The 17,524-nt window shown below is 37.0% G+C and overlaps 1 protein-coding gene across 1 annotated transcript in view; it reads left to right on the top strand.

Annotated features, from left to right (window-relative positions):
* GRM8 (glutamate metabotropic receptor 8) overlaps positions 1 to 17,524 on the top strand; it is a 346,630-nt gene that overhangs the window by 134,053 nt on the left and 195,053 nt on the right. The window contains exons 3-4 of the mRNA XM_086473515.1: positions 16,593 to 16,728; positions 17,205 to 17,359. Coding sequence (XP_086329641.1) covers positions 16,593 to 16,728; positions 17,205 to 17,359 — 291 coding nt within the window. The remainder of the gene's footprint in view (positions 1 to 16,592; positions 16,729 to 17,204; positions 17,360 to 17,524) is intronic.

Below are 17,524 nucleotides of genomic sequence, written 5' to 3'. Positions count from 1 at the left end.
TTTCCTAGTTCCTTCAGTGACAAACAAAACGCAACAAATAATTTCTTCTTTGAACTTAGCTCATTTTTCTTCATTAATTATCAACAAACAGGTGTTTGCTGCTCATATGTGTTCTAAGAAGTGCTGTTGAGAGTTTTCATCTCTCTGCCAAGTTACTGTGAAATAAGCCAGGGGATGAATTTATGTTCAAACTCCACCGTAACTGTCCAGGTACATGCCGTTTTCCTGTAATGAATAGGATTCCTTTCTGACAGAGTAGAGCTATCCATCTCTTAGTGGGGTGGAAATCTGTGTACCCAACTTTACATTACAGTACCTTTTTTTTCAGTCATATTCTCTCTGGGAAAACTGATTTTGAGTGGGTCATTTAAGTCCCACTGTACTGGTTCATTCTCAGAAAGGATGATCCTCGCTTTGCAGACAGAAGTACCTGCAGAGACATGGAGAGAGATTTTGGCAGTTGTTCTGAAAATAGTGAGAATGTGCTTAATAAGAAAATACCAGGAGACTGTAGTATAAGTAAAATATTTTCTTATCTTCTCCCTTGCTAGTCACTAGTCACTAGATTTAGCACTGCAGAGAAGCTGGACTTCTTTCTGGCTAGCTGTGAGAATGAAATCTAAGTCATCTGTTAAGACATGATCTTGGTTGTTTCTCAGAATTTACAACTCTGGCAGGTAACTCTACATACATGCCCTTGTACTGTGTTTGTTTTTGATAGATCCTTGCCTGTTTCATTTCACTGTCTCTGTTTGAGGGATTTGGGCTGACTGCAAATTCTCCAGTGCCATAAGCATCATTTTGCTGTGCCTTGTTAAAAAATGGACAGAAACTGTTGGCTTTGATTTTAAATCATGCACTCACTGTGCCCAAGTTTGGCTTGGTTTGCAATGCCATTCTGAGACATGAGACTTGGAGGAAAGCATAGTAATGCTGTGAGAGCAGGAATTCAATTTAGGAAGTCCCATGTAGGGTTGCCTCTGGACTTTTATCAGCAGCAGCATTGCCCTTCAGCTTCTAAAGGACTGACCTGAATCTAGCAGCCACACAGATGGTTAAAGGTGATTGCTAGGACATTAGTCTATTATTTTCCGATAAACAATCAGACAGCCTCAGAGAAGCCAATCAATGGCTAATTCTATTGCACATAGTTTTGCACTCTTAATGTCCTTTTTTCATATAGGATTCTACTCCAAAGACCTCTGTATTATTGCAGCTGCTGGGTCTCTTTAAGTGGGTCACAGACATGTTTCCTTCATAAAATACTTTTGGTCTTGCCTACAGCTGTGATGATGGTGAGAAGACTAAGTATTCCTGTTCTGTGTCAGATAAGGCAGTGTAGGACAGTGTCCTTCTCATGGGACATGAGGAAGATATAGTATGGGACAAAGACACAAGTTCTGTGCAGCACTGTAGGTTTTTGTGTTTTTTTCTCATCTAGAGGGTGTTTCCAGAGAATAATGTTATGTTGGGAATGTATACATTGGCTCGGAGAGAGGAGGCTAATGGAGAAGCTGATGACCTATAGTGTCCCTTTTCTGCTCCTCTGCTCCCTAACAACTGTAATCTCACGCTTCGTAGCTTTTTTCTATGCAAGAGATGAATCTTAAAGAAAGTGAGTAGAAGTTTCACAGGGAGAGGAAAAGATCATGAACATGTGAGTGGAGAATGGCTGGACTCTGGTCACTAGGATTGCTATGCATACAGTTAATTTCATATGGAAAGCCTGCCAATAATTAGTTTATTTATCAAGAAGTAAAGCCGCCTTTATGAAAATGGCGAGCCCAGGCTACTTATCAACTTATGATTTTACAAAAACTCACATCAGTTGTATTTGGATACTGACATCCTTAAGTATTGACCCAGGGAGCCCAGATCTGAAGCCTGAAGTTGGAGCATGTCTTGCAGACTGTATATGAATGTCTGGTATGGGACGCAGCAGACCTCATGTGCACATGCCACAGTGTGGAAATGTATGAGTATAGCAGGCTCGCTGTGCCTGACTTGTCCACTCTTCTTATAGAAAGGTATTATACACAGGGGCTTGCGTGTCTTAAACTGGTGTGTGTATGTGTGTATAAATAAATAATGTTGCTTTTTTACATTAAATTTATCCTTAGACAAGCTATCACTTGTGCTATTCTCCAGTTTGTCTCTTTTTTTTTCCTCCCGTATTCCTTTTATTTTCATTTTTTGACTACCCCGTGTTCTAAAATAAGTCAGTCCATCTGTACAGAAAACAAACACAAGAAAAAAGAGGGCAGACGTTGTTTGTGGTTTTCAGGGCCAACATTTGTTTTTTACTATTCAAAATTATTTCCTTCTGATTTTCCATCTTACCATCACTGGAAGTGTTCTAAATGGTGGCAAAGTCATTCTTAATAAAACTCCATTTTCAAATACTAAATTCAGTGGAACTTTGTACATCTTTAGCTGATTGTGATCTTTTTCATGTGCAGAAAAAAAGTCTTGAAGTTGCAGTATTTTGGCTGCTATAAGAATTCAAAATTTGAAAAACTAAAAATTTCAATATTCAAATTTCTATTAACTTTTATTAAGCTCTTTGGGATTTGAAAACACGTGTTTGACTTGAATATTTCAGTGCAAACTCTCTAGGTAGCTTAATTATGAAGGTTTGGAAGACCTATACTTATTCCTCTACTCTTTCTCTTGGCAGAAGTATATGTATTTCACTGATGAAAGTTCTTAAATAAACAAACCGAGAAAGTTTTTTGGAAGTCTGTAGAATAAAGGATTCATTCCTGCTGCATATTTTTTCCACTTCAAAACTTGACAGTGACTAATCATAAAACATTGTGAACAAAGGTATATTATTATTTTAGCACTAGGCATTTGCGGAAGATTTTGTTTTAGGATCAGCACTATTATTTGTGCATTACACTGAACAATGAATGATTGCAGTACAGCTCTTCGTTCCTTACTTGTGTTGTTATCTTCCATTTGTCTTCTGTGTTATCTTCATGTTATATCCTTACTTGCTACTTTCAACAAGCAATATAGGATGGATTTTTTTTTTGTTACTGCAGGGTGGAGTTTCTTTCTCATGAGTCCATGGAGCTAATCATATGTCTTTATTCAAGCTATAACTCAGAGTAAATTGAAGTATCTTCATTTTCCCTCTGTTACATCTTTTGACAGATCTGATGGGCAATACATTTAAAAATTAATTAATTTTGAAAACATGTCTTTCTGCATTATTCTTTTATAATGAGTGAGATGTAAGTGGTCCATGGATAATAGATTTTTGTCTGGTATAATTTTTGATAGCTTTTGAGAAAAAGAGAAGCATAATGAAGGATGCTTAAAAATGTTATATGTGATAGAAAAATTGTATCAAATTATTGAAACCATGTGATCAGATAAGTAGCATGGACATAGAAAAATCCTTCAGGCCCTTGATGAGATAGTTTATTGATCGAAGTTCTATGTGGGGACTGGATGCATATTAAAATAGGCTTTTATTTAAGCTTGTATTAACAGCATAATGGTGTCCACTACTGTGCAATGTTCAGCAAAAGTAATTTTGTATGTAGTCATTATAGGGTATTTTGTGTAATTGGTTTTTTTTTTTACATCATTTTCTACAAAATATGGTGGATCTATCAAGTATTTTATTAGAAGGAGCTCCAGACATCTTTTGTCAGTTACTAGTCACCTTCAATACATAATGTCTCACAAAGCAAGCATTTCCCTTCATTTCTTTTACAGCTAATGGTGGCTTCCTGTAACACAGTAATTATTTGCCTGGAAGGAGCTGGGTCTGGATTCTTCTATTCTTAAACATTAAAATCTAGGCAGAAACAAAGCCTGAAGGGCACTTGTGAGATTTTGCCTCTGGTAGAACAAAGAAAGGTACAGCTCTGTGCTAAGGATTGAACTGTGGTCCAACCATCTTCCCAGTGTTTGATCTGTTTCCTGTGACCTAAGCCCTCTCTGACTTACGGACTTCACTTTTCATCCTACTAGCATTTCATAGCTACTTCAGTAAAAGCGTCCAGATTTCCGTTTTATTGCAGTGTACTCTCAGCATATTTAATTCTGAACACAGTTGCATTCATTCATCTGATGTCACTGAACAGCTTGGTTGAGGTTGATTGAGATCCATATATTCCGGCTGAGCCTTTAGAAGTTTGGCCTAGTAGAACAAAAGTTCTTCTTCCTGTTAGCTGCCATTCTTTACAGAGGATTTTACGTTAGCTGTGTGCCTTGACAGGAAGAGCAGGTTCTTCTGTTTCTTTCTGCATGGGTAACAGCTTTCTTCCCATGTTTCTCTTTCTTTGATGTTAGGTAGAGCCTTTGTTCCTTTCAGCATGCTAGTGAGAATGAAGTCGTGTTTCCACCATCTGAAACAAGGATAGGCAGGGTTAAATCCTGTCCTACTAGAACTATTGACAGACTACGTAAAAGCAGGCTTTGATCCCACTTGCCGATCATTTCCCAACAACGCAAGGCAGTGCATTCCCATTATTTTAGAAACAGTGGGAATAGGCCGGAATCAGATCAGTTATGAGATCTCCTGTCTAGAATCCGTAGTCTGAATCTAAGAATTTTTCAGTGATTCAACTTATAGACTTGCTACCTGTATTCTTTTTGAATAAGGACTTTATTCTTTCCTGAATAAGGACTGAGAATACATAGCAGATGTATATCCTTTCTGTATCGTTTACAAGATAACATTAATTCAGAAGATTAATCTGGTATTTGTGGCCTCCAACAAAAGGCAGATGTGAATAATTAGACACTTAGTAAAAGTAAACATTGCTGTATTTCTGCAATTTATTTGCTATGTACATATGTGGTACCTTTCATCCAAGAACATGTAGTACCTTTTCAGCATTTATTATACTCCAGAATTAAAACCATTTCTGTTTTTACTCTTGTCCCATAATTTCTGCATTGTTGTTATATGCCTTAGAGCAGACTAATGCCTGTACAATTTACAAGCTCTCTTCTGTTGCATGCATAGGTCTTCTGAACACTTTCCTGACTCTTCCTTCAGCTCTAAGTTCTCAGGCCCATTGCAGCCTTCTAAGCATGTCTCCTGGTTAGTCACTTTTGACCTGATGCCTTTTTTCCTCTAGGGTTTTATGAATTAAGCTAATGCTTCATCCCAACATGCTTCAGGAAAAGACTAGTTAACAGATCCACTCACTCCTGAATTTCTTCTCAAGAGATCTTCTACCACTTGGTATTAAACACAGAGACAGCAGGCTTCTCTCTGTCTTTCTTCTCTGATCCAAATTTCGCAACAGAGTGCCGCAGACTTTTTTAAAGATACAGTAGCTGTGTAGCCAACTTTAATTCAGTTACATTTTTAAAATTAAGGTAGGCTTCTGTAGGATTATTTATGTGGAAGGTTATGGAGTGACTTATTAACTCACTCATTCCTTTATTTTACTGCTGTGTTATAAAAGAAGTATTGCTGATACTTAATATCACTATATCTTCAACTGGTGTAAAGAAACATAGAGACCTAAAGCAATATACAGGACTTGGCTTTATTCTCTTCATATTTTATAACCCTCAATGGTAAGAAGTCAGAAGACAAAGTTCATTAGTATTTTTAGATCCTAATTTTGTTCTTTCCAAAGTGTTCAGCTCTTGAAGTACCTTAAAGTCGATAAATAGAGTTAGGTACTAACATCAAAATAGATATCTGAATTTTGCAAATGTAACTTGCAGTTTAGATACCTGATGAAATAAACTCAGCATTCCTAATTTGTATAAGAGAAGGTTACTTAACTTATAACTTAAACACAGATTAATGTATAAGTTGTGTTTGAAAGAATGAGGGAGATGGATCTCCAGTACTGATGAAAAGGGTGTAACCAGACCAAAATGTTGTAAACTGTAGCTAGAAACATTAAACTGATGAAAAGGAACATTTTTTTTTTTCCAGTAATGAGGATTATAAATCATTGGAGAAACTTCTACAGGAGTGCGGCAAACTCTTCATACCTCAAAATGTTTATTTTTTTAGCTATACGCATTTTAGCTCAGATGGAAATTAGTTGGTTTCAGACATTACAGGGTAACATTTTTTGAGTCACTCCACATGGAACTACTCAGGAATTATATTTCCATATCATTGGAATTTCTGATATGAAAAAATTAAAACAAATACTGAAATTTTCTGTAGTAGTGAAAATAAAATACTTCTCAATTGTTTAACTTTTTTTGGTCTCATTGGTCTCTAGTTCTGGGGACTAGATTTACCTGCAAGATTCCCTGTCAGAAATGATCCCTTCTCGATTTTCATAATAAATTTGGGCTTATAATTTCATGTAGAGAAAACCACAGAATTCTCTTTTCCCAGGTTTAGGCAAAACTTAGCTGACAGTTATTTTGTTTTACTTCATATTTGAGCCTATTTTTTGAACATCGCATTCAAGCTCAAACATCAGGAATCAAACTCAGACTCATTTTCATTAAAGTTAAGTAAGTCTTTACATGCAAACTATTTTGATAGTTCAAATTCTGAGAAAATAAGTATTTGATGACTAGAGATATAAGCTAAATAACATATGCCTAATTTTAAGAATAATTTCCTGATACTAGACTATTTGGTTAAAGGAATACATAAAGAAAGAAGGAAATAATTGCTTTTGCCACAAACATTCTGGAAGATAGCAAAAAGCAGAAGGGATATATATATTTTTTAATTCCAGTGAATACAAGAAATCTGTGACTATTTTATGACTACAAGGAAGAAGAATGTCTTTGCCTATAAAAGCAGACCAAAAAGTTGCCGAATGAGAACATTAATAATTGCTGCTATTTTTCTTAGAAGGCCTAAAAGTCAGGTTCCTCTGCCTGTGACCAGTATTTAAGTGCAAAGGAGGTGAAGGCAATGTCTGAACACTTTGATAGCAGTAAGAAGCATACAAAGGAAAAATAGGATACCAGTCTACCATTAGAATCAGGCAATCCAGGACAACTTAACTGAAAACAGTCTTTTATATCACTGAAAAAAATATTTAAAATAAATAGAGCAGCGAGTGGAATAAAAAGATGTGAAACCATCTTTTTAACAAATTATCCTAAAAGAGAAAACGTTATTTTTTTTAGAAATAAAGGTTTTTACAAAATCCAGCACTTTTTGTGGTGTGGTTTCTTTTCCTGCCTAAACATAGTTACGAGGAATGCTATAAGCTCCTGTGTCATCTTCATGGTGCTGAATACACTCATGGGGACTGTTCGTTGACAATACTTGGAGGTGAGCTGGCTATTTTTATGCCTGACCCACCTCTAAAATTTTTTGAAGCAGCCATTTGCATCTAAACTGCCTAAAATATCAAATCCAAATCTTTACTGCTACTGAGGCCCAATGGCACTGAGAATTTTAGAGAAATGGAGGAAAGAATAAGGGCCATATTCAAGCAAATTTACTTTCACAGAAAAACATGTTAGGTAACCACATGCCAGGGTTTAAGTTCACACTATTATAAATCAGAACTGATGTTACTTTAAAAACACAAATTGAAAATCTTTTAGAATTTAGGCATTTATGAAATTTCTTTCCATAATCTAAGTTTTCCTGATCTACCACTTGGAGAAGTAAGTTATAATCAATGCATTCCAGGAACCTCTTAGATTGCTTGTGCCCTGCTGTGTTGGCCTTCCAACAGATATCCGGGTCCTTGAAGTTCCGCCATGATGGGGGCTGTTGGGGGCGGGGTGGGGGGGAGTTTGTGAACCTGAGACTGCTTCTATCTGTCTGTAGAGGGCTTCATCAGCTTGGTTTTCCTGGTCAGGTGGACTGCAGTAGCTGTCCCTGCCCTCCCTTTATTCCTGACCCATAAGCTCTCACTCTGCTCCTCATCCATCCTCAGGCAGTGCTCCATGCACTCCAGCTGGTCACTGACATAGTGAGAAATGCCCCCTCCTCGCCTCCCCTGCTTGTCCTTCCTGAAAGGCCTGGATCTTTCCATTTCAACACTCCAGTCAGAGGAGTCATCCCCACCAGGTCTCCATGATGCCAGTAAGGTCACAGCCCTGCACGCATGTGCATGTCTCTGACTCTTCTTGTTTATTCCCCATGCTACATGCATTTGCACAGAGGCATTTAAGTTGGGCCCCCGATGAAGCCGACTTACTGGCTGGTGTGGCTTGAATTCCTTTGTGCTGCTCTTCAGGAGCAATCCTGCTGACCTGTGATCCCTCTTCAGGCTCTGGGCATGTATTACTAGCACGGGCATCAGACTGGTGGGAGCGGGATAGATTGAGGTTCCCCTCCTCTGGCAACTTTATTTAAAGCCTTCTTAACCAGTTTGACAAGCCTATGACTGAAGATGCTCTTCCCCTTCTCTGACAGATGGACCCCATCAGCCCCCAGTAGAGCAGGTTTTCCATATTATGCCTCTGCAAGTTCTAAATCTGCAAGTAGGAAGAATCATATTTCTCCAGGGAGAGATATTCATATCCACTGTGATGATAAAAAAAGACATAGCTGTGAAAGCATTGCAACACCTGACCAGTAAATGTACACGGAGACTGATTTCAATTACATTCTTTTGGCCACAGATTTTGAAGTTTGACTGGGCATCCCATGTACTTTATGAACTAGTTATACAGTGATTCACCGTGGAGAGGAAAATTCTTTTCAGGTTTTTTTTTTTTTTGGGTGTGTGATTTTTACCTGTTCATAAACAACTCTACTATAGATGAATTTTTCTTTTAGCCTCTCACTTTCAAGGCTGTGAAAGCTGGCTTTCATTTACACAAATAGCACTAAAAAGTCAAAGGATGAAAAATGTGCTGTTTGTGGTGTTGTTTTTCAAACCTCCGGAAAAAAAATATCTGTAGTTTTGGTGATAGTGAGAATACCCCTTGGAGTTATTTTCATTGAGATGCTGGTGTTAATGGAAGCTGTAGTGGTACATTTGGAACTGTTTGTTCTGGGGGAAAAAAAAAAAAAAAAAAAAATCATTTTTTACTGTTCAAAATGGAAGTATAAGATAACAGATCTTTCTTGCTTCATGTCACCTTAAGAGACAGACACTGATGACTGAAGCCAATAGCCAGTGGTCTCATATGGAGCCAGAGCTATTTATTTTTCTTTCTTCCTTTTCTATTTTAGAATTAACATCTGTTTTGCCTGTGATGTAAGTATCTGTGTGAGTGCATGTGTTTGTGAAATATGCATAGCTGGATGCCTGTGAATACTTATAGGAATATAAAAAACACATTTAAAAGGAATGGGTGAATTGTATTTATCAGAATATTTTGTGTTCTTTCATTGTTTTACCAAATGCCTTCTAATTTTTTTTTTTTTTCAAAAGAATGAATAAAAGTAAGACCTAACAAAAAACATTGCTAAAAGGCCTTTTCTAAAACACTAAAATAAACTAGAGACTTTACTCCCTTAAAGATTGTTAGTTTTGAGTAGAAAAGCTCGTGACTGTAGTTGATATGTTAGTGAAAAAGCATCATCAACCCATTTGTGCAATAAAAGCACCTTTGTCATAAATATTCAATGATTTAGAGAAAATGTATTTTCACTTAAATAAAGGAGAAATGACACAAAATAGGCTCAAAATTAAGAATGTTTTTGTCTGTTAAAAGATTATAATGAAATCTCTCATTCTCCATCATGCTTTAGTGTATTGGATACTAAGTGCCGCTTTTGTCCATTCAGAGTGAAGTATTATTTAATTTATTTAATTTTAAAAATTATTTTCTTTCTATTACCTTATATCAAAAAAGTATTGCCACAATTGGCTGAAGAACTGTCTTTGCAAGAGTAAGTATGTGAATTTTTTGCTGAGGTATTTCGTGAGCTGTTGAGTAAATGAAAAGCCATGAGTTTAGGATATTTCCATACTGCAGTTGGTTGGTGATTGCAACAAAAGAGCAGTACTAGAAGGAGATATTATTTAAATAGATTTGGACATCAATATCAGTGAGGATGCCATGGGACGGATTTCAGTGGGAGAACAGAGCCTGCAGAAGGCTCAGGTTCTTATTTATAAAGCTAAAAGCTACCCTGAAGTCCATATAGCCACACTGGTGACCATACAGTTTCATGGGGTAGTTAAGCGAAGGTACCTCTGGAAAGAATGTACGGCTGCATTCAGACCTCCCAGCTATAGGAGACATTTACATTTAAGGAGACATTTACAGTTTGAAGAATTATTGCTTGAGAAATTTTATCTTCAACTTGTAATTGTGTCTTCCTCGGTGTCACTCCCTGTTGACTCATACTCTAGAAAATTATTAAGGGCAGCAAGATTCAGATTTCTTATCATCCAAATTTATCAAATAATGAACTGTCTGCTTAAAAATAATGTCTTGATGGATTCAGTAAGTCACAAGGCTATCCTGATTTTTGTCAACAGAACTTGAGTGTGGAGCATCTCGTTGTTTTCAGTATCTCCAAAAACTTCAAGCTGAACTAGGTTCCCGAGAATTGGAACAGATGTTCAATATAACCAGGTTTAGATTTTCTAGACTTCCAGCATAACCAGGGGAAGGACTGGAAGAGGAGGGGAAATGCAATTGTCTGTTTTCCCTCGTGTTCTCTTGCATCATGTGATACTGTCAGAAGTGTGCAGCCTCCTGTCAGACAGAGGCTGTGTCTGCCCGTCACAGCACCCGGTGAGCCTTGCAGGAGAGTTTCTTACTGAGGCTTCTTCTGAGTCTCTGACATCTGTTCCCCTGCTTGGAATAAGAACTTCTCTGCCTTCACATATTTCTGTAACGTCTTTTGGAAACTTTCCACAGGCTTGCATTAAAATTTTCTTGGCCTGCTCACCAGTCACATCTAATTAATCTTAAAAAAAGAAAGTGTATACTTGAAAGTAACTGAGAAAGCCCTGCCAGGTAGGACTGGGTCCCAGGTGTGCTCTGGCTACGTGTCTTGAGCTTTTTCAGGAACAACGTGATTTGTGATGAGCTGCTGTGAAATAATTGTCTTGCAGTGATGTATACTGAGTCAGGTGAGGTATGCCTCCTTACGGTAAAAGATAGCTTGTCGAGGTAAGCACATAGCTTGATCCCTTCCCCTTTTAAAATGATAAGGTTAGTTATATACATGGAGAGATAAAATAGTTGAGTGGGTAAACTGGTTCCGAGTAGTATGGTTGCTGTCCCAACATTGAACACACTGGGAACAGAAAACTGGCTTCAGCTTTTTTGATACAAAGACGGTGTCCTTTCTTGTGTATCCTACTTAGTTGGTCCATAATGTAGTGCTGGATCCTAGCTGGGGTAGAAGAGAATATGGCTGTTGTATTTCCATTTAGCTTAATCTTTCAGACTTTGCTTCAGGAAATTCATTTGTTAGTGCAAGTTTTCTACCAAGTCTGCTTGCTATTTTCCAAAAACACATTCAACATCACTTATTCTGACATCCACCTCCACACACTTGAGTATTTAATGGTTTACAATTAGCATGCCATCTTGTGACTTCAGAACCCATGAGAGCCAAAATGAATATTTATCATTATAAAATCACCATACGTTTAACAACTAAAACCATGTAGGTACTACATTTCTCTTTTGTTTTATTTTTTTATTGGTAGAATCATTATAACAGCACAAAAAGAAAGGGAAAAAGCTCATTGATTCAGCATACTAACAATATCTCCGAAATCTACCAGCTTTTTGTTTGGTGGTAACATATTTCCCATAAGCTGTGTTACACAGAGCAATTGTAAGCAAGCCAAGCCTAGCATGGAACAATTTGTTTAAGATGTGATTTTTATCACAATAAAGAAAAACACTCAAAACCATATTATTGTAGATCAGGTCTGGTTATGTCCCCATTTTAAAAGCACATGAGTCACCAGTTGCCAAACATGGTGCAGAGTGGCTGGACTGAGCCCCTGGTCATAAATCGGGCAGCTCCTGCCCTGAGCCTGATTTCCAGCTCCCACCTCTGCTCTCCTTCTCTTCATCATCCCCTGGCCCCAGGAGCTGAATATCAACTTGATAGCTGTTAGACACAAGACAAATGGATACTTATCACCAACACAGTGCAGTTCATATTAACTCTTTTATTCCTCAAATCAAGCCCTGGGATGACCGAGTTCACCCTTAGTTTTTCAGATCTGAGAATAGATAAAAGAGGCTTAGCACAGTTTGGTGCTAAGACTTTTTTTTTTTCTTCCAAAGTAGTTGAAGAACTACTTTCCATCAGTGTCATCAATGTCTTTAAAATGTGTGACAGATGCAAATCCTTAATTTCATCTCCTGTGTCATATATGAATTAGGGAATGGGTACAAGAGGAGTGGGTATAATTAGCAGTACCTGTTCCTAGTTGAGCTACCTGAAACGAGTCTGTCTGTCTGATTCCCTCTTTGGTCTCAATAACAGCTTTTACTATAGCCCTCTCTGAAGGTTGTTCATAAGTCCCTTTAATTGTTTGGGTTTGAACACAACATGTTCAAGGCCAGGTTGGATGGGGCTTTGAGCAACCTGATCTAGCGGATGGTGTCCCTGCCCATGCCAGAGGGGTTGGAACTAGATGATCTTGAAGGTCCCTTCCAGCCTAAACCATTCTATGATTCTATGTTTCCTTTTCAGTAGAAGATAGTAAGGTCTCATTTCCTCATACAAGTGCTAGACTAATCATAATTTTAGACAAGGGGAATTTAGACCGAATTTTTTTTTTAAGGTACATCACCAGACAATGAAATATAACAAATATGTTAGAAACCAGCAACAGAGACAAGCAGTCATCATGCCAAATCAGTCAGAAATACTGACAGAGCGAAACCTGTAGACACTATTTGTTCTTATGATTCACAGCCATAAATTCTCCAGGGGAATTCTCCAGGGGAATTAGGTGTCTGAACAATCTGCCCTTTGGCACCTCTGCAGCAAATGCTAAATCCATTGGTATCACGCACGAGACATGTGTCCTCTAACCCTATTTCTTCTTGATTTGGGGAAATGTCTCTTGTTCACATTTCTTAAGACTATCCTAACTACTGGCCTTAAAACCTGTCCTTTTAGTACCTCTTGCTAGCTCTTTTAAGAGGAGTAATTATTCCTTGTTCAGTTTGCTGGGTCCTATGAATTTTTTCCTAGACAGTCATCTCTCTGTGTGTGTCTGGGCACTTAGCCCAGGCTGTAGATTTCAAAGGCAGCAGGGTGCTGAGAGGTTAGACACCATAATGTTGTAAGTACCTTGTGGATCCAGCATTTCATCATTAGCTGAAAATTGATACTCTTATTTGTTTGAGCAACAGCTGTATATGCAACATATAGATAAGGGTGTACACAAAGTGTTTTGTGTGTTGAAGATAGCTTACACAATTCATTATAAATGTAGCAACAAGGTTGAAGCGCATTTTATTTTGTTCCTAGTAGGACTTAACACATTCTTCAATGTAGAGATGCTAAGATGCACAGTACAGTCATGATTGAACTTGCTGCTGCAATGATGGAATAGTGTTTCTTCTACACTATTCTGACTGAAAATAGCTTTTTTAGATACTGCAGTTTCTCATTGCTTAATATCCATTCCACACAGATTGTAGATGACTATATAGAGTGCATTATATATATATGCATTTGTAATATTTGTATTTCAGTTTTATGGGGAAAGAACATTTTTTTTTTTCCTAAGGGCCATTGCATGAATAGAAATAGTTGAAAAATGCTCTCAAAATTTATGCGATAAAAAATATTCCTTTATGTCATTTTTTAGGATCCTTTTTACTTCTTGTGCTTGAACGACTTTGGGAACAGTTGAGAGCTTGGCATTACTTTTCAGTTTTTCTTTTTTAACAGTGAATTGCTGTTTGTTGAATTTACAGGATATCTGCTAAATATTTCTCTTATATTTCAGCCCTGTTACTTGAGAAAGGGATTGCCATAAAGGACTTTTAAAGTGTCTATCACAATAGCTTAATATCTGTTTAGAAAAATTGTTAAAGATTTGTCAACATTTAGTCTGTACCAGGGCTAAACTATAAGTCACTCTATCACCCAACAACTGCTCACCAGCCAGGGAGGAAAACTGGGAAAAAGGAGAGCAGATCCATGGGTAGAAGTGAAAAAAGATTTAGTGAAACCACCACTAATACAGAGATATACAAAGCTATACTCAGCCAAATGATTGTCTAGTTGTCATAATCAGCCAGAGAATAGACCTCAGGAGAAACCAGAGAAGGAGCAGGAAAAAACACCCAAGAGCTCTTTCTCCTTAGCAGACCTTCTCCCTTTATAACACCTGTGATATTCTGGTATGGGCTACACCTGTAGCTCAGTCAGGTCAGCTGCCCTGGCTAACTCGAAACTGCTAATAGCCTGCCTACCTGGCTGGGCTGTGATTCTGTCCCAGCCAAACCAGGACAGCTTTTCATAGTACAGCATCTGTCTTTTCATTACTGGATTGTCAAGGCTACCTGGTGAATATAAGAGTCACCTGCTATACAGGCTTATCAGTCGTTATTGGCAAATTAGCTGTCCATCATGGGAAGCCAGGCTGTTCATAAAAATGTGAAGAAATGTATTGCCAGAGAAAGGCACTATATTCCATTTTAAAACAGAGAAGAGTAAAGTGTTTATGTTATATCTTTATACTATTTATAGATGGTAAAGAAAAATGTACAAACATTTTTTGTTAGAAATGGTAGATGTTTTGATTTGCAAATATTATTTCTTTCATGTAAAGTAGAGAAGAATTCAGGATAAATCTATATGGTACTACCCATCTCTCAATCTTGTAAAATAATAATGTAACATCCCAAGAAATTGATGCATAGCTGAAAAAGGTGATATGTTTGCCTGTGATTAAAGCTGGATGATTTCATTTGAAAGTTGTTATTTTTATACTGGCAGTTGATAACTCTGTGCTTTGTTTGTGCCATGTCTAAACTTGATTCAAACTTAATATCTGCCTGTGCAGAGAACTACTGAGGTTGGCAAGATTCTGCAACAGCAGAGCAAAATCTGATAATGAATCCCCAGCATTTTACTAAATATTACCTTTGACTTAAAAAAAAAAAAAAAAGCTTCATAAATACTTTTTTGGGTTTTTTTGTTTGTTTTGCTTAATCATTAAATACATTCAGCTTAAGAAAGCTAATGCAAGAAATCTCTGTAACTTCTTTGTGAAGCTGTATGTCCCAAGCTGTGTCTGGCTGAACCTCTGTTTTTGTTCAAATCCTGTCACTGACAGTGTGTATCAACCTAATTTGTGAAGCACTTTGGAAAAACATAAGGTTGACATTTTGGCAGGACAAGACTGTCAAGGAAGTTGTAAAGCCTCCCCATGTACAGCATAACTTTAGTTGTCTAATTACCTTTAATATGTAGACATGTATATGCCCCAAATGATCTTACACATCACAAAATAAATACCAGCATTTATTAAAAATAGAACAGCTCTTTTGAAATACACTGTTATTCTTACTCACACTGAAGACAACCTTCAGCACAGTGAACTATTTAGATGCAGAGTTGCAAATATTTTCATTTTCTTTGCCTTTATCTAGTAACATGTCACTTTTTGTTAGAAATAAACGTTACCTTATTTTCTTAATTTTCTAGTTTTATTAATGATTAGATTTTCCACAAGGGGATCTTATTTTGGGAATAATAGCAGACAAGAGCAAATACTAGTGGGAGTTAGATGTACCAATGCTAATCAAGCAACAGTTCTTAAAGAAAAAATAACTAAAATAAAAAAGTCATGAACAATCACAGAAAGATCATCTATGGTATAAGAATTTGGTGCCAATCTGGACTCTGTGATTCATGAAAAAGTCTCAGGGAATTTCTGTCCTCATCTCCTCTCCTGTATATAACAGTGTCATAAGTGGGAAGCAGAAGTTCCCCTGCACCAGTGTATGAAAACCATTAGAATTCACTGAGTTTCTGCAGAAATTTGTCCATTTCTGCAGGACAGGTAAATGTAAAGTTTTCAATTAGCACTTTCCTCCATCTGCCAGGAAGTGATATAAATATCATCTCTGAGTTTGTGTTCATTTGCTGATTAGTAATTTAAAATTTTCAATGACAATCCAAAACCTCTTAAATAATTAAGACAACTTAATTAAGAATGTCATAGTAACAATTAGAAGTGATCTGTATGTATTTGTTCATAAGAGAACATTTGAAATTCTCTACTTTATTCTGTAACCACAGCATTTATCGTTAACCTTATACTGTCTGTTGAAAAAGCAGAGGTATGTGATAGTACATGATACTGAAAAAACACATTATGAACATAAGGTAACTGTCAAATTGTGGCTCCATGGTTAAATGCAATCCTGTCGCAAGGCTGGGTTCTTAGTGTGGGGTAGGTCTGTGGAACTCAGTCCAGCTGAGCCAGAGTATGGTGCTTGAGGGTCTGGCTGAGGATGTTTTAAGTTTTAAATAAAAAATAAACTAACAGGTAACTGAGTTGAACTCAGCATTTTAATTTAAATCAGCATTAAGTTTATAAGTTTGTACAGTGCGTATTTCAAAATGCATAACTAAAGTAAATTTTGTCTGCATTGCCATCTCAGATTAGCATCTTGTTTACTTTGATTACCTGGTTAACTATGGATTATCTACAGTGTGGATGTTTAATATGTAACTTACTTTTTTTTTTTTTCCTTTCAATTTTTCTCAGGAGGTGTTTGCATTGCTCAGTCACTCAAAATCCCTCGGGAACCAAGACCAGGAGAATTTGAAAAGATCATCAAACGCTTGTTGGAAACTCCAAATGCTCGAGCAGTGATCATGTTTGCGAATGAAGACGATATTAGGTGCCTAATTCCTAATTTTTGTGTGTTAAAGTGTTCTGTCTTCAGATGCTCAATTGGCTGGTGCAGAATGGAATAACACAGGAGGTTTTAGAGTCAATCCAATGTAAAAATTCTTGGAAATCTGGTGATAAGAAATTGAGTTGTAATTATACACCATGCTGGTCCTTTATTCTCTGGACATCTGTCCTGTTCCTAGTTGCTAAAAGTGCAGTTCCAATAGATTGTTATTTGGTGACTGAAAAGGAATAAACCAATCAGAATGCTAGAAAAATATGGGCAAAGATGAAACAAATTAACTTCTACAGTACTATATCTTGAGTTTGCTACAGCTGTTGTTGAATGTGCTTTAGACGGTGAAAACTTTTTAGTGATTGGTTAGGTGAGGTTATTTATGCATAGTCAGAATTAATGCTGGATATTCTCAGGTTCTTTGTAAACACAGTTTGTTTAATTAGTCCTTTGTTCTTTATTTGCAGGCGAATACTGGAAGCCGCCAAAAAAGCTAATCAATCTGGACATTTCCTCTGGATTGGCTCAGATAGCTGGGGGTCAAAAATTTCACCAGTTCAGCAGCAGGAGGAGATTGCAGAAGGAGCAGTAACAATTCTGCCCAAAAGAACATCAATAGATGGTAGGAATACACATGGCACAAACCCCTAATTTTCTGACAATGTTCAAGCACTCTCTTTTAAAAAAAATAATTAAAAAATCATTTAATCCTTGATTACAGTGAAATCAGGGAAAACTTTCCAACTAAGTAATTTGAGTTGACCCGATCCAATAATAATTTAATAAC

This window comes from Leptosomus discolor, chromosome 1 (genome assembly GCF_034619465.1).
Source record: "Leptosomus discolor isolate bLepDis1 chromosome 1, bLepDis1.hap2, whole genome shotgun sequence".
In the NCBI taxonomy this organism is placed as follows: Eukaryota; Metazoa; Chordata; class Aves; order Leptosomiformes; family Leptosomidae; genus Leptosomus; species Leptosomus discolor.
The sequence above is the reverse complement of the archived record's forward strand: the minus strand, read 5'-3'. Positions and strand labels throughout refer to the sequence as shown.